General features: G+C 38.5%; 1 protein-coding gene across 4 annotated transcripts in view; it reads left to right on the top strand.

Moving 5' to 3' along the window:
- LPIN2 (lipin 2) overlaps nucleotides 1–10,074 on the top strand; it is a 40,869-nt gene extending 30,795 nt beyond the window's left edge. For 3 of the 4 annotated variants that reach the window (XM_054057407.1, XM_054057408.1, XM_009567964.2), the window contains exons 11-20: nucleotides 19–88; nucleotides 185–274; nucleotides 1,017–1,099; nucleotides 2,267–2,411; nucleotides 3,257–3,405; nucleotides 3,877–3,963; nucleotides 5,397–5,549; nucleotides 6,553–6,667; nucleotides 7,386–7,489; nucleotides 7,810–10,074. In XM_054057407.1, coding sequence (XP_053913382.1) covers nucleotides 19–88; nucleotides 185–274; nucleotides 1,017–1,099; nucleotides 2,267–2,411; nucleotides 3,257–3,405; nucleotides 3,877–3,963; nucleotides 5,397–5,549; nucleotides 6,553–6,667; nucleotides 7,386–7,489; nucleotides 7,810–7,954 — 1,141 coding nt within the window. In that variant the 3' untranslated portion in view covers nucleotides 7,955–10,074. The remainder of the gene's footprint in view (nucleotides 1–18; nucleotides 89–184; nucleotides 275–1,016; nucleotides 1,100–2,266; nucleotides 2,412–3,256; nucleotides 3,406–3,876; nucleotides 3,964–5,396; nucleotides 5,550–6,552; nucleotides 6,668–7,385; nucleotides 7,490–7,809) is intronic. The other variant, XR_008448386.1, reaches the window with a different exon arrangement.
- Nucleotides 10,075–16,610: the final 6,536 nt, after the last annotated feature.

Raw genomic sequence — 16,610 nt, 5'->3', positions numbered from 1 at the left:
TAACATGTTTTAAAACAGGTACTACAACTGGGCACTGGCTGCTCCAATGATTCTGAGTTTGCAGGTGTTTCAGAAGAGTTTGCCCAAGGTAAATCAATACATCTATACTTTTATAAAGATTTTGTATGTAGTGACAGATGACGATCTCTTTCTATACACATTAAAAACATGCCTATTTTTTCAGGCTACTGTTGAGTCTTGGGTCAAAGAAAAGATGCCAAAGAAGTCTGGCAGGTGGTGGTTCTGGCGCAAGAGAGAAAGCATGACTAAACAGGTAAGTGAGACCTATTTTGATTCCCCCCTCCCCCTCCTCCTTAGCCGTTAAATCAAAAAAAGAATGTAATCTGTCAGAAGTGCCTCAGGACACTGCTCATGTAGTGCTGTGTCACCGATTGCCAGCTGAGGGCTAGTCAGTGTTGCAGTAGCTGTAGCTGCTTCGGTGTATTCTTAAGCAGAACATCTTTATTTCTTCTTACTCTTTGTTTTAAGAAAAATTATAGTATTCATCTGTTGCACGTTATTCTTAAAATTCTTTCCAACCTGGTGATTCTGTGATTCTATGATCTAAGCCATAAGCACTTGTCAGAGCTACCTTTCAGTCACATCAGTAATGTTTTAGAAACATATGCACAAATAAGTAGGTGTTGTGCTGCATAATGGATGTTATGCTGAGGCACCCCACTTTAGACTAATTTAAGCTTTCTAAACCTTGAGTATGTGCCTTAAATGTACTTTCCCCTCAAAAAAAGTGAATTTTACAAGCTTAGAGGTTTAAAGCTAAATTTATCATGTTAAGCTAGTAGTTCTCAACTACTAAATGATAAAAAGCTTTAACGGATCATTTATTCAGAAGCATCCTTTTGTTAAATAATTTACCAAATGAAGGATTCTAAGGCTTTATATATTTTTATGTACTATATTGATAGCTGTTTGCTTAACTCTGAACTATGCATTCACTCGGATCAGTTTAAAATGCTTAAAATGTCAATGTGTTTTTTATTATCCTGTTGCTTTAGATACCAGAGGCAAAAGAGGGGAAAACTGAGACGCAAAGAGCAAATGAACTGCCAGCAACAATAAAAGAGCAAGTTAATAGTAGGTGTGTTCCTGTCTGAAGACTATTTTGTGGACTGATTAGTGTCTATTTTTCTTTTTTCTTTTTTTTTTTTTTTTTTGCATGAAGAATTAGTAGGAATTTACTGTGGGAAGAAACATTTTCCTCTAAGCTACTGAAGAGGAACCAGATGTGTTTGGCAAACAATTTGGCAAAATAATATGGCAGCAAACGTTGTAGAAACTACAAGTACATTACGGTTATTTATATTACAGTTATTTATCCTAAATCCTATTGTGTTTACTTTTAAAGTTGGTAACATAACTGACAGAACAACAAAGGCATGTTAACCTTTATCAATGGGCTAGTGATGTTGTTTCTGAGATTCTTTTGTCATTATTTTTTGGGTTTTTTGTGAAAGCCTAATATTGGATAATTGGATAATTTGTGGATAATTTAGTTGGATAATATGGATAATTTAAACCAGGTGCATTTTTTGTAACATTAAATAATTGAAACAATAAAATAGTTTTAATTACAGTGCACAAATTGCCCAAGCTTGTGGTTGAAAACCAGCAGAATTTAGCACAAAACTAGCCTAGTGTAGGTAACTTATTATGCATGTGTGAAGTCTCCCATGACTTTAGGAAGATACTTGTACATGTCGTTGGTGTCTTAAAGATTTAAGAAACTAAATATATTGTGATTGAGAACTTCAGAGAAATTAAACGCTGCTTTTAATCTTGAAATCTCTAATCAGCAGAGAAATAAGTCTGAATAACCTTAAAAGGTGAGGTACTCTTGGCTTTTAACCACAGTTTAAATTACATAGTAGCTGTGGCAGCTTTTTTAAGAAACGAAGCACTGTTAACTCATTCAGTGTCCCTTTTCATGTACAGTTTACCTAATTCATCAACACAGTACTAGAGATCGCTTGACACTGTCTCTTTACTAAACTGATCGTGTGTGGAGCCATCTAGTAATAGGAATATTTAGAGCTCTGCCAATACTAGCGTGTGTTACCAGTCTTGTTTGCTTATTAGCATCTACTAGCTTTATCTGGGCATTCACTAGATGATGGACTTTGTTAATCCACACTGTCAGACTAGTAGCAAATCCTCAACATAAGCAGAAATTACTCTTGCATAAGAATCACACCATTAAAGAAGGATTTTCCGTAGCTTATATTTATTCTGGTTAATGTCATGCTAGACCACCAGAAGATGATTCTTCCAGTGATGAAGCATCACAGGAATTGAAGGAATCCCTGAAAATAGATTCTGCCGCAGTAGAGCATCCAACCCATGGGAGCATTACATCTTATAAGAAGTCTCTTAGACTGTCTTCGGACCAAATAGTAAGTGGCATGCCTTTCTTGTACATAGGGAGCTTCAGAATGCCACTCTGCTTGATTTTAAAAGTTGCATTTTTTTTGCTTTTTAGAAACCACATGCAAGTACATTTCACAAAGTAAAAAATTATTTTTGGATTACTTGCTAGTTGGAAAAAGGAATGGGGAAATTTAAAACTTAGAAAATACTTTATTCCTTTCTAGTGCTGGTGTGAGCAGCTGCAGGGATTTTTTTTGTTGTTGTTGCATTTTTTAAGAATCTGTTTGAATTAAAAAAAAAATCTTACAAAGTTCTATAATTAAACTTCTACATTAATATTTTGCTAAAAAAATGACATTGGTGGCTTCTGCAGTTTGGATATCCTGGGATCTTAACAGTCTAGTACCATACACTAAATAGGTATGCAGTTTACATGGCATTCTGACTTACAGGTTAGTTCTGCTACCGTCTAAATATGTGGTCTTCATCACGGAAGCATTTTAAGGAAAGCATCCACTAAGTAGAAAATACTGTTTTATACTATATGAAACGAAACTCACTGTTCGCTGGTAGCGTAAGTCTACTATTACAGCAAGAATTAAAGTAGCTGAGAGTTAAGTGTCTTACTACTAGTGCAGTTAGTGCTGCTGTATGCAGATATAGGAGCTATGGACAAAAACATTACCCGGACTGCAAAACAGACTTTGCAAGCAAAACCGTGCTAGTGTTAAACAGTGGTTCACTTTTTGATGAGTTAATCGAAATAGATGAGGAAGAATATACAAGCCATTTTCTATAGCTTGTTCATAATTCTGAAAATTTTATAGTAAGGGCAACTTATATTTTTCAATTATTCTTATTTATTCTAAAGGCAAAGTTGAAGCTCAGAGATGGCCCTAATGATGTTGTGTTTAGTATCACAACCCAGTATCAAGGGACTTGTCGTTGTGCAGGAACAATATACCTCTGGAACTGGAATGACAAAATCATCATATCAGACATTGATGGAACAATAACCAAGTAAGTATCACTGGGTTTTTTTTCCTTTTCTTTGATACTTTTATCTTGCTTTATTGATCTTATTCTGCTTTTCAAAATAAGAAAATAGTTGTCTTCTAAATTCCTTTAAGGGATGTTCGCTAACAGTCATGAAAAGCTTGTTCCTTTGATCTTAATTTGTATTTGCATTTACAGCAAACTAGAAAATGTCGTTTTTAAAAGAATAACGCAGAGGTGATGTTTATTGTATGACTGCTACCCTTTCAGTTAGATGACTGCATGTTTAGCAGCCATAAGTTAACCTGGAAACCACCATGTGCTGTATGGCCCCACTAGTTGCTCTGTCTGGAGTAGTTACTTATTTTCTTTTGAAATAATTAGAACCCTCTGCAGAGATATTTCTATAAATATTCATAAATTTTATGTTCATTAGTGGTTGTCCTTAACAAAACTGATATACTTAGTATCAGCTACCTCTGATTTTGCTTTCAGGTCTGATGCTTTGGGACAGATCCTTCCTCAGTTTGGCAAGGACTGGACTCATCAGGGCATTGCAAAACTCTATCATTCCATAAATGAGTGAGTATGTAATCTAGGCAGCAACTTGGGTTTTCTGGAATTTGGCTATTGATGGGCAGATAATTAGATTGTGGTTAATAATTAGGCAATTTGTTATGATTTTTTGGTCTAAATGTTGGAAAGTGAGTTACTTCTGTCATTCACAAAGACAGCTAAGTTCCTTCCCCAGATGTATGTGTTTACAGGAACAGAAAACACCACTTTTACTAGCTCCACTCTCAAATGTTTGATTCTGAATTTTAGTTTCAAAAAAGTATTTAATATTGTTGTTACTAGAGAAGAGCATCATAATAGCACTAATTGCTCAGTCATGTCTGCCCCCACCAGCTCAGGTTGATCACAAAGCCCATTACAAACATGGTACAGTCCAAATTCAAACCTAAATAGTGTCCTTCCAATGCATTGTGTTTTAATGTGCTTGCAACTGAGTTCAAGTGAATAGTCCTTAAGATAGATTTCATGTTCTGAAAAAAAACAACTTGCTGCTGCCAAAATGGGAAGGTTGGTGGGCTGGCCCAGGTTTTCTGTCACTTTGTGCTTCCTACATAAGCTGATGCAGTTCAGTGATGCAGTTCAGTGATGCAGTAGAGAAGTGATTCAGTAAAACAGCAGTTTCCCCTCTCTGGGCTGGTCAGCTGAACATGCTCACCTTGCAGTCTGCAAGAACCTGTTGAAGCAGTTCACATGACTACAGGAGGGGAGGAAGGAGAGGAAAGATCATTTCCCCCTTGCAGCAGTGGTGAGGTGTTTGCTCAGTTCAAAAGTGGTGTGAACTACACCTTTATAAATGTACCGTTCATCTGAGAGGTGTATAGCCTTATAATATTTATGTCCAGTAACTTTGGGCAGAATAAACTTGCATGTTTTCCTCTCCTTTCATATTTTGTCCCTTGTTTAGCAAACTACTTTCCGAAAATATAGTGATGACAGAGACAATACTTGCTACTGAGAATCGCAAGATGATCAACTTTTATCTTTGTTTTAAAGTTTAATAGTCTTTCTTCACTGACAGTCTTTGGTGTCTTGGAATCTTTTGTTGACCTTTGCTCTCTTACATAGAGGTAAATTTTGTCTGTAGCCCCTTGCAGTCCACAGGAGATACAAAACAAAGTTGAGGTTATTCAGTGCACAGTAGAAGACTAGTTCTGGAATTATAATTTGAATCAAGAGTGTTATAATTTGAATCATCAGAGTGTTACCATCCCCATTCTTTATGTATTTCCTGTTCCTCAGTTTTGAGTCATGTATTCAAACTACTGTATTCCCTGCAGATTTTTTTAGAAGTGCAACAGTCTTTTACTTGTGTGTGCGCAGAGCACTGCAATGAGTCAATACCTGAACTGGTGCCTCCGGACATTGCTATAACTGTATGCTTACGTTTGCAAAGAAACTCTTCAGCAGGAATGGGAACTAAGTTGATAATTCTTTTCTAGAAATGGCTACAAGTTTCTGTACTGTTCTGCCCGTGCCATCGGGATGGCAGATATGACCAGAGGATACCTCCATTGGGTGAATGACAAAGGAACGATTCTTCCCAGGGGCCCTCTCATGTTGTCCCCCAGCAGTTTGTTTTCTGCCTTTCATAGGTGAGCATGTGGGATTTCACACATCCATCCCCTCATATCAGAGAATTTGGCATGCTGACCATTACAGCTATAACCAAACATTCCACCTTGTGCTAGATTTGCTACTGAGACTTGATGTTCCTATAGTGATCATTTATAAGCTATTTGTTCTGTCTGAATTTCACTTTTTGTATAATTCAGTTTCTGTGAGCATGTTAGGAGTGGTTACAAAACACAAAATATCAGTCGTAGAGCAGCTTGCTTTTCCTTTTCTTCATCCTTCTAGTCCATAACTGATTACTATTAGGTTCTGTTTATATCAGTACAAGTGTCTTTTCAAGTATAGCCACAAGAATTTTAATGCAGTGCTACTGTGCAAGATAGAGGGAAAAGAAAACAAACCGGGGAATATAGACTGTCATACTATATGATCATCCAGTATTGGGACTACTCCATGTATGACTACTTAAAAAGCAGTATGCAGTTTAACTGTGGTTCAGCTTTGCTGATCTTTCGAACCAGCCATAGTCTACATGTTCAAGATAGGAAAAGCTAATGGTAGAGAAGTCTTTTTTGTTTTGCTTGGTTTTAGTAAAAAGAACTGAGTCATGGCTTGCGATGACAGCAACTTCCGTTAAGATCACTAATAGACCTTCTACACGCTTTTGTCAGAGACATCAATTTAACAAGCTTGCGTATACTTGATTATGTCTTCTGATTCAGATAGTCATCTACAATAAAAGCAGTTCATAGATGCATTCACGGCTGGGAATTTCATCCTATTTACTTATCCTACACACAGGTTATTCACCTGGTATTTTACTGTGGAGGATGGAAAACAGTGAATGTTATATTGTTTTATTCTCTCTTGTATCATTCCTGGAAAACTACTGACCAATGTCTATATAACTACCAACGGTAGCAAAAAGAAGCAATAAGAATATAAATATCAGATAAAGGGGGGAAGGAGGATGCCCTCTACCAAATCACGGTTTAGAATTTGACTGTTGAAATTTTATTTTAGGGAAGTAATAGAAAAGAAGCCTGAAAAGTTCAAAATCGAATGTTTGAATGATATCAAGAATTTGTTTGCTCCCAGTAAACAGCCTTTCTATGCTGCTTTTGGAAACAGGCCCAATGTAAGTCTTTCCCTTTCTAATTGAAGGGTTAAAATGCATGCAGTACTTCAGAAGCAAGAGAAATACGTGTTTCTTTTTTTGTCTGCTTAAATTTGAATAAGGCAATGAGACACTGCTGCTTTTATGGGCTTGGTCAGGAAAACCCTTGTGTATGTTCCTTAAATAAAAGCTGCTAGAATTGCTTATATCAGAAGGGTTACAGAGATGTGTTAGTATCCTCAGGATTTTATGAAATATTTGCCACCTTTCCATGTTGCTTCTCAGTATTTTGGACCGCTTTATAATCAAAAGGTATTAATTCAGTGCTCCTCAGTCTTGAATCCTTTTTTCCTATCATATGGATCCTGTATTTTCTCTGCAACGCAATGTTATCATAATTGAGGTAGGGGGAGAGAGAGAGAGAGACGGTATCGTAAGAGAAATATTGTTACAAAGAATGGTATTATGTGGTGTAGATTTTGTGGGGGTTCGTGGTCCCGTGCTTGCAAACAGGAGTAAGGCATATGGGAAGTGGGAGGCATGGTTTTTTACAGTATGTGTGTGGTTTTTGGGTTTTGTTGTTTTGGTTTTTAGCTGCTGTTTAGGGGGACTTTTTTAAGGGGCAGTTTTACTGTACCCTTTTTGGATCAACTTTTCTCGTTCCTTCAATAAATTATTTGTTGTATCATAGTCAATAAGGAAATGTTGAAGCATGTGCTTTTGTTCATGCTTTTTGCAGGATGTGTATGCTTACATGCAAGTGGGAGTTCCAGACTGCAGAATATTTACTGTGAATCCAAAGGGTGAACTGATCCAAGAACGGACTAAGGGAAACAAATCTTCGTAAGATCATTTTTGTTATTTTAGCTAAAGAAGGTATTTAGGAATGAGATTACAAAAGAATTGAATTCATGACAACGATGATTTGATCTCCTATTACATACAACACGTGAAATTCTTATTTGCCAGAGGTTTAAAGCTTTGGATACTTGACTGAAACTTTTCTTTTTGATAAGTAAACTGGCAAAATAAAATTGAAGATTGCTTCAGCCTCATTTGACGATAGCTTTCTGGTCTAGACTTCTAAAGCTCCTTTTTGGCTGCAGTGGAACACTTACTAGACTTTTAAATAATGATCTATCCTTTTTTTTTTTTTTTTTTAGGTATTACAGACTAAGTGAGCTTGTGGAACATGTGTTCCCATTGCTTAATAAAGAACAGAGTTCTGCATTTCCATGCCCAGAATTCAGCTCTTTTTGCTATTGGAGAGAGCCTCTTCCTGACCTTAACATGGACGACCTGGCCTGAAAAGTACTTCTCGCCTAGAGATGGAATTTCATATTCAGCTACTCAACTTCAGTTTAAATGTGAAGAGCTTCCTTAACGAAGATGCTAATTTATATACTGGTACCGTAAGTCTTACTAAGGAAATCACTTTAACTCTGTTGGTTTAAAATAAGTAAAATGCAAAGCTACTGTTTATTTTTTGGGGAGATGGAGGTATTTTTCTCTGTTTGTTTGTTTCTTTATTGCTTGTCTTTATATACCTGTTCTAAGGCACTTGAGATTGGCCTGTCATTGATGTTCATGGTACCCAAGTGCTTTAGGGCAACTAAATGTTGAGGTAAACTGACTTTGCATTTTCGTCAATACAGACCTTATTGTAAACATAGATTTATTTTTTTTATTAGTCTTAATAGTAGATTTTCTAAAATGAAGCCAAAAAGTGTATGGAAACTGCCAAATAGTGTGTCAGATCTATTAATGAAAAATGTGGTCTAATGTTCAGATGGGCATGTAGGCTATCTTTTAAATGAGCCAGAACCTAAGACCAGTCTGCTCTTTCTCAGCTAAAATACGGAAAATGTGTAGACATTACTAGCCTGACAGACTCTGAAGACATACAATCTCTCTTTTAAATGTAAATATGCCTTTTGTCACATGTACAAGACTCTGCTTGTACAATTCATGCTCAAAGTAACTCTACTTACTACTGTTTTTTTACATGCAATCTTTAAACTCTTTCACAAGCTTGTTAAAATGAAAGTTGTCTTCAGATACTCACATGGCTTCTGTTGTTTTCAGGCTGCACTATGTCATGCTTAATTTTCATCAAGAAAAACCTTGAACATTTCTGTAGGAGTTGAGGAGCTGGCATTTTTATTTACTTTTTCAACACAGAGATGATGCATATTTGAGTGTATGCTGTGTAGGCCAGTAAAATGTACAGATTATATTCAGGGAATTGTAATACTAAAAAGAATATGTATTTAATTTTTTAATTGTCTACTGCAGGTCTTTCCAGAATTCTGTATTGCAGGTTTTCAGTAGCTGTGAGGAAATGCAGCTTAATAGTGAGATTCCAGGTTTGAGAATGGTTAAATGCTGCAGAGCAGAATAAAACACTTTTTTTTTGGTTTTTTTGTTTTTTTTTTTTTACAGTTTAGGTTATTCATAAACTTCATGCTGGTCATTCTTCAGGTTCAGATCAGAGCCTGTGAACAAACTGCATTCCAAGTCTGGTGTTTATCCACTGTAAAAGCAGCTAATATTTCTTTCTCCAAAAATACTTGAAGGCAATGGTAGTTCTTCTTTTTAAGTTGAGTTAGTGCATTTAACCTCCTTTGGACAAATCTATGGTAAGAATGTATCATTCCACCAGCCCAGAGGTCTTAAGGACTGCAGTCGTTTAAAACATCATTTAAACATCAGTCACTTGAACATCAGTCCTGGACTTTGTGGGCACAGTCTTTTCTGTCACTCCTTAAGCAAGTTCCTGGAGCCATGCACTAAAGTTTCTTCCAGGGACTGGCCAGAATTTCCATGAGGCTCCAGGGTGAGCTCTCCTCTATACACACCTTACACAGCTCCCCGTGGGACCAGGGAGGTAAGAGTGATCTTTTGATAACGTTTGTATGGCTGCTTGCTGCCGTGCCTGCACCAGAGCTGCTCTTCTCAGAGACAGCTTGAGGAGACCCTTCTGCTTTAGCTTACTTGGGCTGAATGTAGGAAAGGAGCTTCTTTTTTCCTACCAGCAAAAAAGTACATTTAGAGGACTTTACGCTCCTTCCTCTATTCCCCCGCTGCCACCCCCAGGAATATTTTTCTTTATCAGGCTAAGTAGTCTTAACCCACAGTTCTGATGTAATGCCTGCAAATGCCAGACAATTGTCAAACTGCTTGGGAGGGGTAATTGCTGTATAAATGAAATCACTTTTTTGCCCCTGTTAAAACTAGTGTATTCCTGTGTTTATACAACATTAAATAATGAGTGGGGGCAAGCAAAATCAACATGGAACCTATCTTTCAAAACAGGAGTTGACATTGGGAAAGAAAACATACCTATCTGTCATAATGTACCATCCATGTAAGTGAATTGAAAGGCATCCTTGTTTTTGTACAGTAACAACAATACTTGCTGTGACTGTTCCAGCAAATTCTTGGTCCTGTCACTAATCCACTCTGTTCAAGTGGATTTCACAGGATTCATCTCAAAGGATATTTTGCTCTTACTGCTTTTTTTCTATTTTTTTTCCTGTTAGAAGCTTATAAACATAATTTTTTTTCCTTTGCTTACCTTTTATTCCATAGCTTTCATTAGAAACTGACACTTTCATGATCACCAAGTGCTTTGAATATCAATGAGATTTGAACTAAATCCATTAAATACTTTAAATAAATAAGAATCCAACCTAACAAATTATTTTAATTACAAGATGAAATAGTCTATCTAAAGATTCTATTTTACATAAAAGGAGTGAAGCTGCCTCTCCTAAAACAGTCCTTTGTGGATATCAAAATTTTCTTTGCCATGCTTAACTTATTCTTGGTGGTCCTGGTATTACGCAGGTTTTCTAAAAATAAAATCATTCCATGGAACTGGGGTGGGTTTCTGAATTGGACAGAGTGTTACCAAGATTTGGCTGTATCTTTCTTGGTTGATTTTTTTTGTTTCTCAGTAAATTTTTTTCTCTTCAGTTCTATTCATCTTTTTCAGTTTATCATAAAGATAAGCTGTGGATTTTAAGGTGAGGACTTCAGTAAATGAACATTGTGGAAAATTGAGTACCAGGTGTATCTCCAAATGCATATAATTTAAGCTGGTATAGATATGGGGGTTGTGTGGTTGTAGAGAGGGCCTCATTCTGGAGACCTGTTATTCTGCATTATAGGGATGTCCAAAAAGTTGCTTAGTTAAAAACTTCGATTTTTTTTTTCTCTGTAACAGCTATAGTTTTGATATTTGTTTTTCAACAAAATGTAAAATTGTTCTTGAAAATTTCTGATATGAGTAGGGTAGTGGTGGTGGTTTGTTTTTCTAAATCTGGCTTGTATTTGAAGCTTTTCAGATTGTTGACCCTGTTTAGGGGCAGAATATTATGAGGGGCACCACATTACGTACCATTATAATTTGGACTGCTGGGCACTTTACTGACTCTAGAAAAGACATCTCGGTACTATCAAACTGTAGGCTTGTGCTGCAATATTAATATGAAGTGGGTTAAATAAGAATTATACGTTAGCCTGTCTTTTCTTACCTTAGTTAAGAGATGTGGCCTGAAACTAATGTTTGAGAACAATTTGTGCTATATTTATTTAAAATTAGCACAAGCTAAATCATTCTTTCTGTGAAAGAGGAACTTCTAAGTGTGTGTGTCTGTAGGCATATGCGCACCCCTGTTAAGACTGTGTTGTTGAAGATGCAGATCCTCTTAGCATTGGAACCATGTCAAAGGCTGAGTCATTGATACCTATCTGGGAATAAAGGCGGAACGTTGCAATTCAAAACTTGTTAGTGACTTGGACATTTCCCATTTCTATAATGATTTAGCGATCAGTAATTTAAGTGGTGCACATTTCTGGATTTTTTTTTTTACTGTACTGAGCATGTTTGTACTTCAAAAGGTTGGGTGTTCATCCCTAACAGTATACAATTGCATGTGCAGTCTTGGCTCATGTATCTTAAGCTTCTTGTCATTGGTATCCTCCTAAACTTTTGTTTTCAACTGGAAAAGTTTTAACACTTGTGTCAACTCCATTATGGAACTTCTGAAGCAAACTCTTGAGTCTGCTTATGGTAAAGACAAAGGAGATGAGATTTCATGTTAATATTTCATGCAAGTCTTCTGAAAATGCCATCATATGGATGAATGAGAGTTGTCTAAATGACCGTAATGCAAATTCATAATGAAAAGGTATAGTGAATTTGAGATGCCTTTAAAGTGTCACTTTTGCCTGAAGAAGCTTTAGTTTCCAAAGTTAAAATCTGGTGAACGGAATGAAATTTTGAGTTTTTTTACAGTGTTAATTACTTCCAGATGAAAGTTGAAATGTTGGTTTATTTTGAGGGTGGGAAAACTCTCTTCAATCATTTGTTTCATTTTTATGTTGAAGATGCGGAGTACTTGATTGTTAAGCAACTCAATCACTAATAAGGTAATGTGTTTAAAATTGTCAAATCTGTGATCATAAAAATACAGTGGTTTTTGTTAAGACTGGACTACTTGGGTACAGTAACCCACACTTCAGTGCAATGTTTATTGATGTTCAGAACAATGTTATCACAATAAAACTAAAATCTCTTTGCTTTGTTCTGGGGAATTCTGTTCTTGTATTGCTAATTTAGTTAATGTGGGATTATTTAAAATGTATTTGTATTTTACATGGAGTTCAAGTTGTATCCAAGTTAAGGACTAGGATACATTTGCTTTCTCACACTCGGTTTACTTTTCTCAGAGTATTTATACAACTGGTAAGTAATTACTGTCATCAAACTTGCATTGTGTGCCAGCGCCAATATTGAGTTTTAACTAATGAAAAGCTATCATGCATTAATACTGTAGAATATCAGATACAGATGCAGGACTTAAATACACAAACTGCTTTGAAGAAAATCTTGCAACTGCATAGCTGGAGCACTTGCAAATCTGCCCTAATTTGGAGTTTTACACTAATTCCATCCAAGTTCACTTTTTCCTTTCAAGGCACAGAGTATTGTCTTCCAGGACAGCTGTTAAATTGTTCGAGGCAGTTACTGTGAGACTATTGTGAAAAAGGGGCCCCCGGCTTTCAGTAGAAACTTACTTTTCTTAGTCCCTTGCTAGCTTTGGTAAATGCAACTAACAAGCAGCCTACTTCAGAAAATCCAGCCATTTCAGTCACAGTTAAAGTATGATGGATCTGCATGAAAGTGTAAATGCCTTTTGATCCTTGTGCAGTGTGTCATTTGTGTTGCTGCGCCCAGCACCTACAGGCTCCACTTGTGCCCAGACACAGAGCTTACTAATAAAGAGTTCCATCATCTCCTGTGTTTCAGGTGGCTTTCCCCTGTGATTCTGCTCACGCACTGCACCCTTCTCTTCTTGGATGTGGTGAGAGCAGAATCACAGTTTCCTAGAGTGGGCACTTTCCTGTGGGTGCAGGGGCACCGTTCTAGAGTCAAACCATGCAGTTTGCGCACCAAGGGACCTGGGAGGCTGTATGTGCAACCCTGCACCATTTTAATTGGGAAGCTTGTGTGTGTTCCCGCTTTTGCAGTTGCTTTCAGACCAGTGGTGAACTGTGAGTCAGCTGGCTGCTCAGAAGGGTTTTCTGGGCAGATGTCCTGCATGCAGCATAGGAAGGGGAGAGATGCTTTAGAGCTTCAGGCGGTTTCACAGTTGGGCTCAATAATAAGGACTTGTCAGGGTTTTCTGTCTGGCAGGGGTGGCTACTTCTGTGCAACGTGTTTTTCTAAGCACAAGGATACTCACTGCTTATTTCTCCTCTCCCTTCACCTTAGAAAAATTAATCAAAGCCATGGTGATGTTGCTATCCCATACCGGAGATACCCAAGGCCCCTCTAATCCTGTGGGGAGCTGTAGCACAGAATAGCAGAAAGACTCCAGTGCTGTAACACTGTGTGGGGATTTTCTTCATGGCTAAAGTGGTTGCTGGGAATGGGGCCCCAGGCTGGCAAGTGGTGGGAGGGCCTCCCACCCAAAAGGCTGTGGAAGCAGCATGGTGCAGAGGGAGAGCAAATGTTAAGCTACATGAGTGAGGACTTGCATTAATGGCTTTCACGATTCATGCTTTAAACAGGGTACAATTAACGGTGCATTGGGATAATTACAAGTGATGCTAAGCCACCTCCTGGAGAGTGCTACAAAAGCTGTTCCTTGTAGGGCAGTACACCAGATAAATACCGTTTTCACTAAACATTCATATCTAGTCTGAATTCATCTGAATTCTGCTGTAAGGACTGGGTGGCTGTCAGTCTCTACCCCAGCACTGAGAGCTGGTGCACTTCTTTTCTTCATAGTAATTTCTGTTGTTCCAGTCTTTCTCTGCCTTCTTTTACTACTACTTCCTACCCTGATATTCTCAAATCTTACATTCCCCGCTTCTGATGATACCTTATCCGTAAGTGCTCTGGTGAGAATAAGCAACAAAGCCTTGAACTGTTCGGCCTAGAACTGGCTGAAGGGCAGGGCTCAAGGGGTTGTGGTGAATGGGACTACATACAGTCACCAGCAGGGTCCTCGGGGTTCAATTCTAGGGTCAATTTCATTTGATAAATTTATCAATGATCTGGACGCAGGAGTTGAATGCACCATTAGCAAGTTTGCTGCTGACACCAAACTAGCAGATGATGTTGGCTCTCTTGAGAGACAAGAGGCCTTGTAGAGGGATATAGATAGATTAGTTATAGCTCAATGCTCCAATAACTAACAAGTTGAAATGCAGCTGAAGTGGAGTAATGCTGGACAGAAGTATAAATTAGGAGACGAGTGGCTGGAGTGCAGCTCTGCTGAAAGGGATCTGGGGGTGCTGGTTGGCAGCAGGCTCCATAGGAGTCAACAGTGTGCCCTGAGCACAGCCGAGAGGACAAATGACACCCTGGGGTGCATCAAGCACAGCGTAACCAGCTAGTCAGGAGGTGATTATTCCACTGTATTCAGTGTTGAAGCAGCATCGGTTTGAGCACTGTGTGCAGTGTTGGGCTCCACAACTTAAGAAGGATGTGAAAGTCCTTGAATGCATCCAGAAGAGGGCAACAAATGTGGCGAAAGGGCTGGAAAGCGTGCCCTGTGAGGAGCGGCTAAGAACTCTAGGCTTGTCTAGTCTGGGGAGAAGGAGACTGAGAGGCAACCTCATTGCTTTCTACAGCTTCCTGAGGAGGGGAAGTAGAGATGGAGGTGCTGATGTCACTGCTATCCAGTGACAGGACATGTGGGAATGGTTCAAAGCTGCACCAGAGGAGGTTTAGAATGCATGTTAAAAAGCATTTCTTTAACCAAAAGTGTGGCCCAACACTGGAAGAAACTTCCTAGAGAGATGGTCAATGCCCCCCAAGGTGTACAAGAGGCATTTGAACAGTGCCCTTAAAAACATACTTCAACTTTTGGCCAGCCCTGAGGTGGTTAGGCAGGTGGACTAGATGATCACTGTAGGTTCCTTCCAGTTGAAATCCTATCCTATCTGCCAAGAATTGGAGCACTGAATTAGCAACTGAGACAGATAAGAACTGTGTTGGCAGAAATTCTGTGCACCACAAAGTCTATGTAACAGTGTTCGGCCCTGAATAAACACTTAAAATATACATGCAAGCTGGTGGAGAGCAAAAATTTTGGCTTACAGTGATGTTGTGTTCACTGGAAAGTGAAAGAGCATCAAGACATCACACAACAGGTACGTTTTATTTGGACAGATTTATCTGCAGTTGTTTTCCATCACGCATTTTTCACGTTCCTGGATATTTCTCTCTCTCTCCATGAATATATGTATACACATGCACACGTAAAGCATACGTTTAAATATGCTGGTCTTTGATGAAAAATTATAGTAATGTTCCTTTCTTCACAATCAAGATAGCAAAATGGATAAATGCCAAAAACTGCTTATGTAGTAACATGTTACAAGATGTTCTTTGAAGTATCCCATATGCACAGAACTGGCAGAGCCCTTCTGCATCTTGTCTCGAGTCTGCAGGGTACATTGCAGGAGGTTTGGTGCTGGCTCGAATGCAAGTCTGTCTTGTGACCACAGGGGACAGACTCAAGTATTCCTGGTGACCTGACAATTTGAACTCTATGCCATTATCTGGGAGCAACAAGCAGCCAAAGTGTACCTGCTGATCCGGTCTCAGTGGAGTGCTTACTCCTCTGGTCTCCAAGCTGAGACTATAAATGCATTTGTAGTGAAACAGATCTGTATCCAGTACTGGGCCATAACATAAAGACTTACTTTATCCAGCAGATGAAACTCACTTCCAAATGCATGATGTATCCTCAGGAAACAATTCAATTCTGATTTTAATTTCTTGGTTGCAGATGGGGAGCCCTTTACCTCACATTCTCAGTGCATTTTAAAGCTGCATTGGGTGGTGAGGGGAATTTTGTTTCAAGTTGCCTTCCTATGCTTTGCATTTACAGCTTGCTCTCTTATTTCCTTGACTATTGGTTATTATTCTGAACTGGCTGTTTGGCTTCACCAAGCTGACTCGAGTCTCTCAGCCAAACTGTACGAATTCACTGCAAGTAACCTGGCGTACCTTGAAAGGATACATGGTGGAGTACGACACAAAATCCTCATTGCTTTGAGTGGTCAGTATAGAGATGTCTCCACTGTCTCTAAAGTCATAATAGCAAATTAAAATAATGAGGTAGTTTTTTTACACATTTTGTGGTGGAAATTGCCATTCCTGTTTTGCTCCAGGCTTTCCTGGGGATCTGACTGATTTTTATGTCACTTCGTTGCCTTTCCTCATAGCTGATCTAGGATATACTTTCTAGGTTTGGCCAGAGCGCAGTTTCTCTGGTTGCTGGCAATACTGGCTCGTCTTTAGATGTTCTGCTGCTAATGACCTGGCTGTGGGAATTTACCTGTCACACAAGTGATGTTGCCTTAGTGATTCTGCAGGTTTTGATGTCCCTGAGGAACCACCATGCCTCGCTAAGGTGCTGTCCTACACACATCTATACAG

The sequence above is a fragment of the Cuculus canorus genome, chromosome 2 (genome assembly GCF_017976375.1).
Source record: "Cuculus canorus isolate bCucCan1 chromosome 2, bCucCan1.pri, whole genome shotgun sequence".
Taxonomy (NCBI): Eukaryota; Metazoa; Chordata; class Aves; order Cuculiformes; family Cuculidae; genus Cuculus; species Cuculus canorus.
Note: the sequence above shows the minus strand (reverse complement) of the source record. Positions and strands in the feature narration are given on the sequence as shown.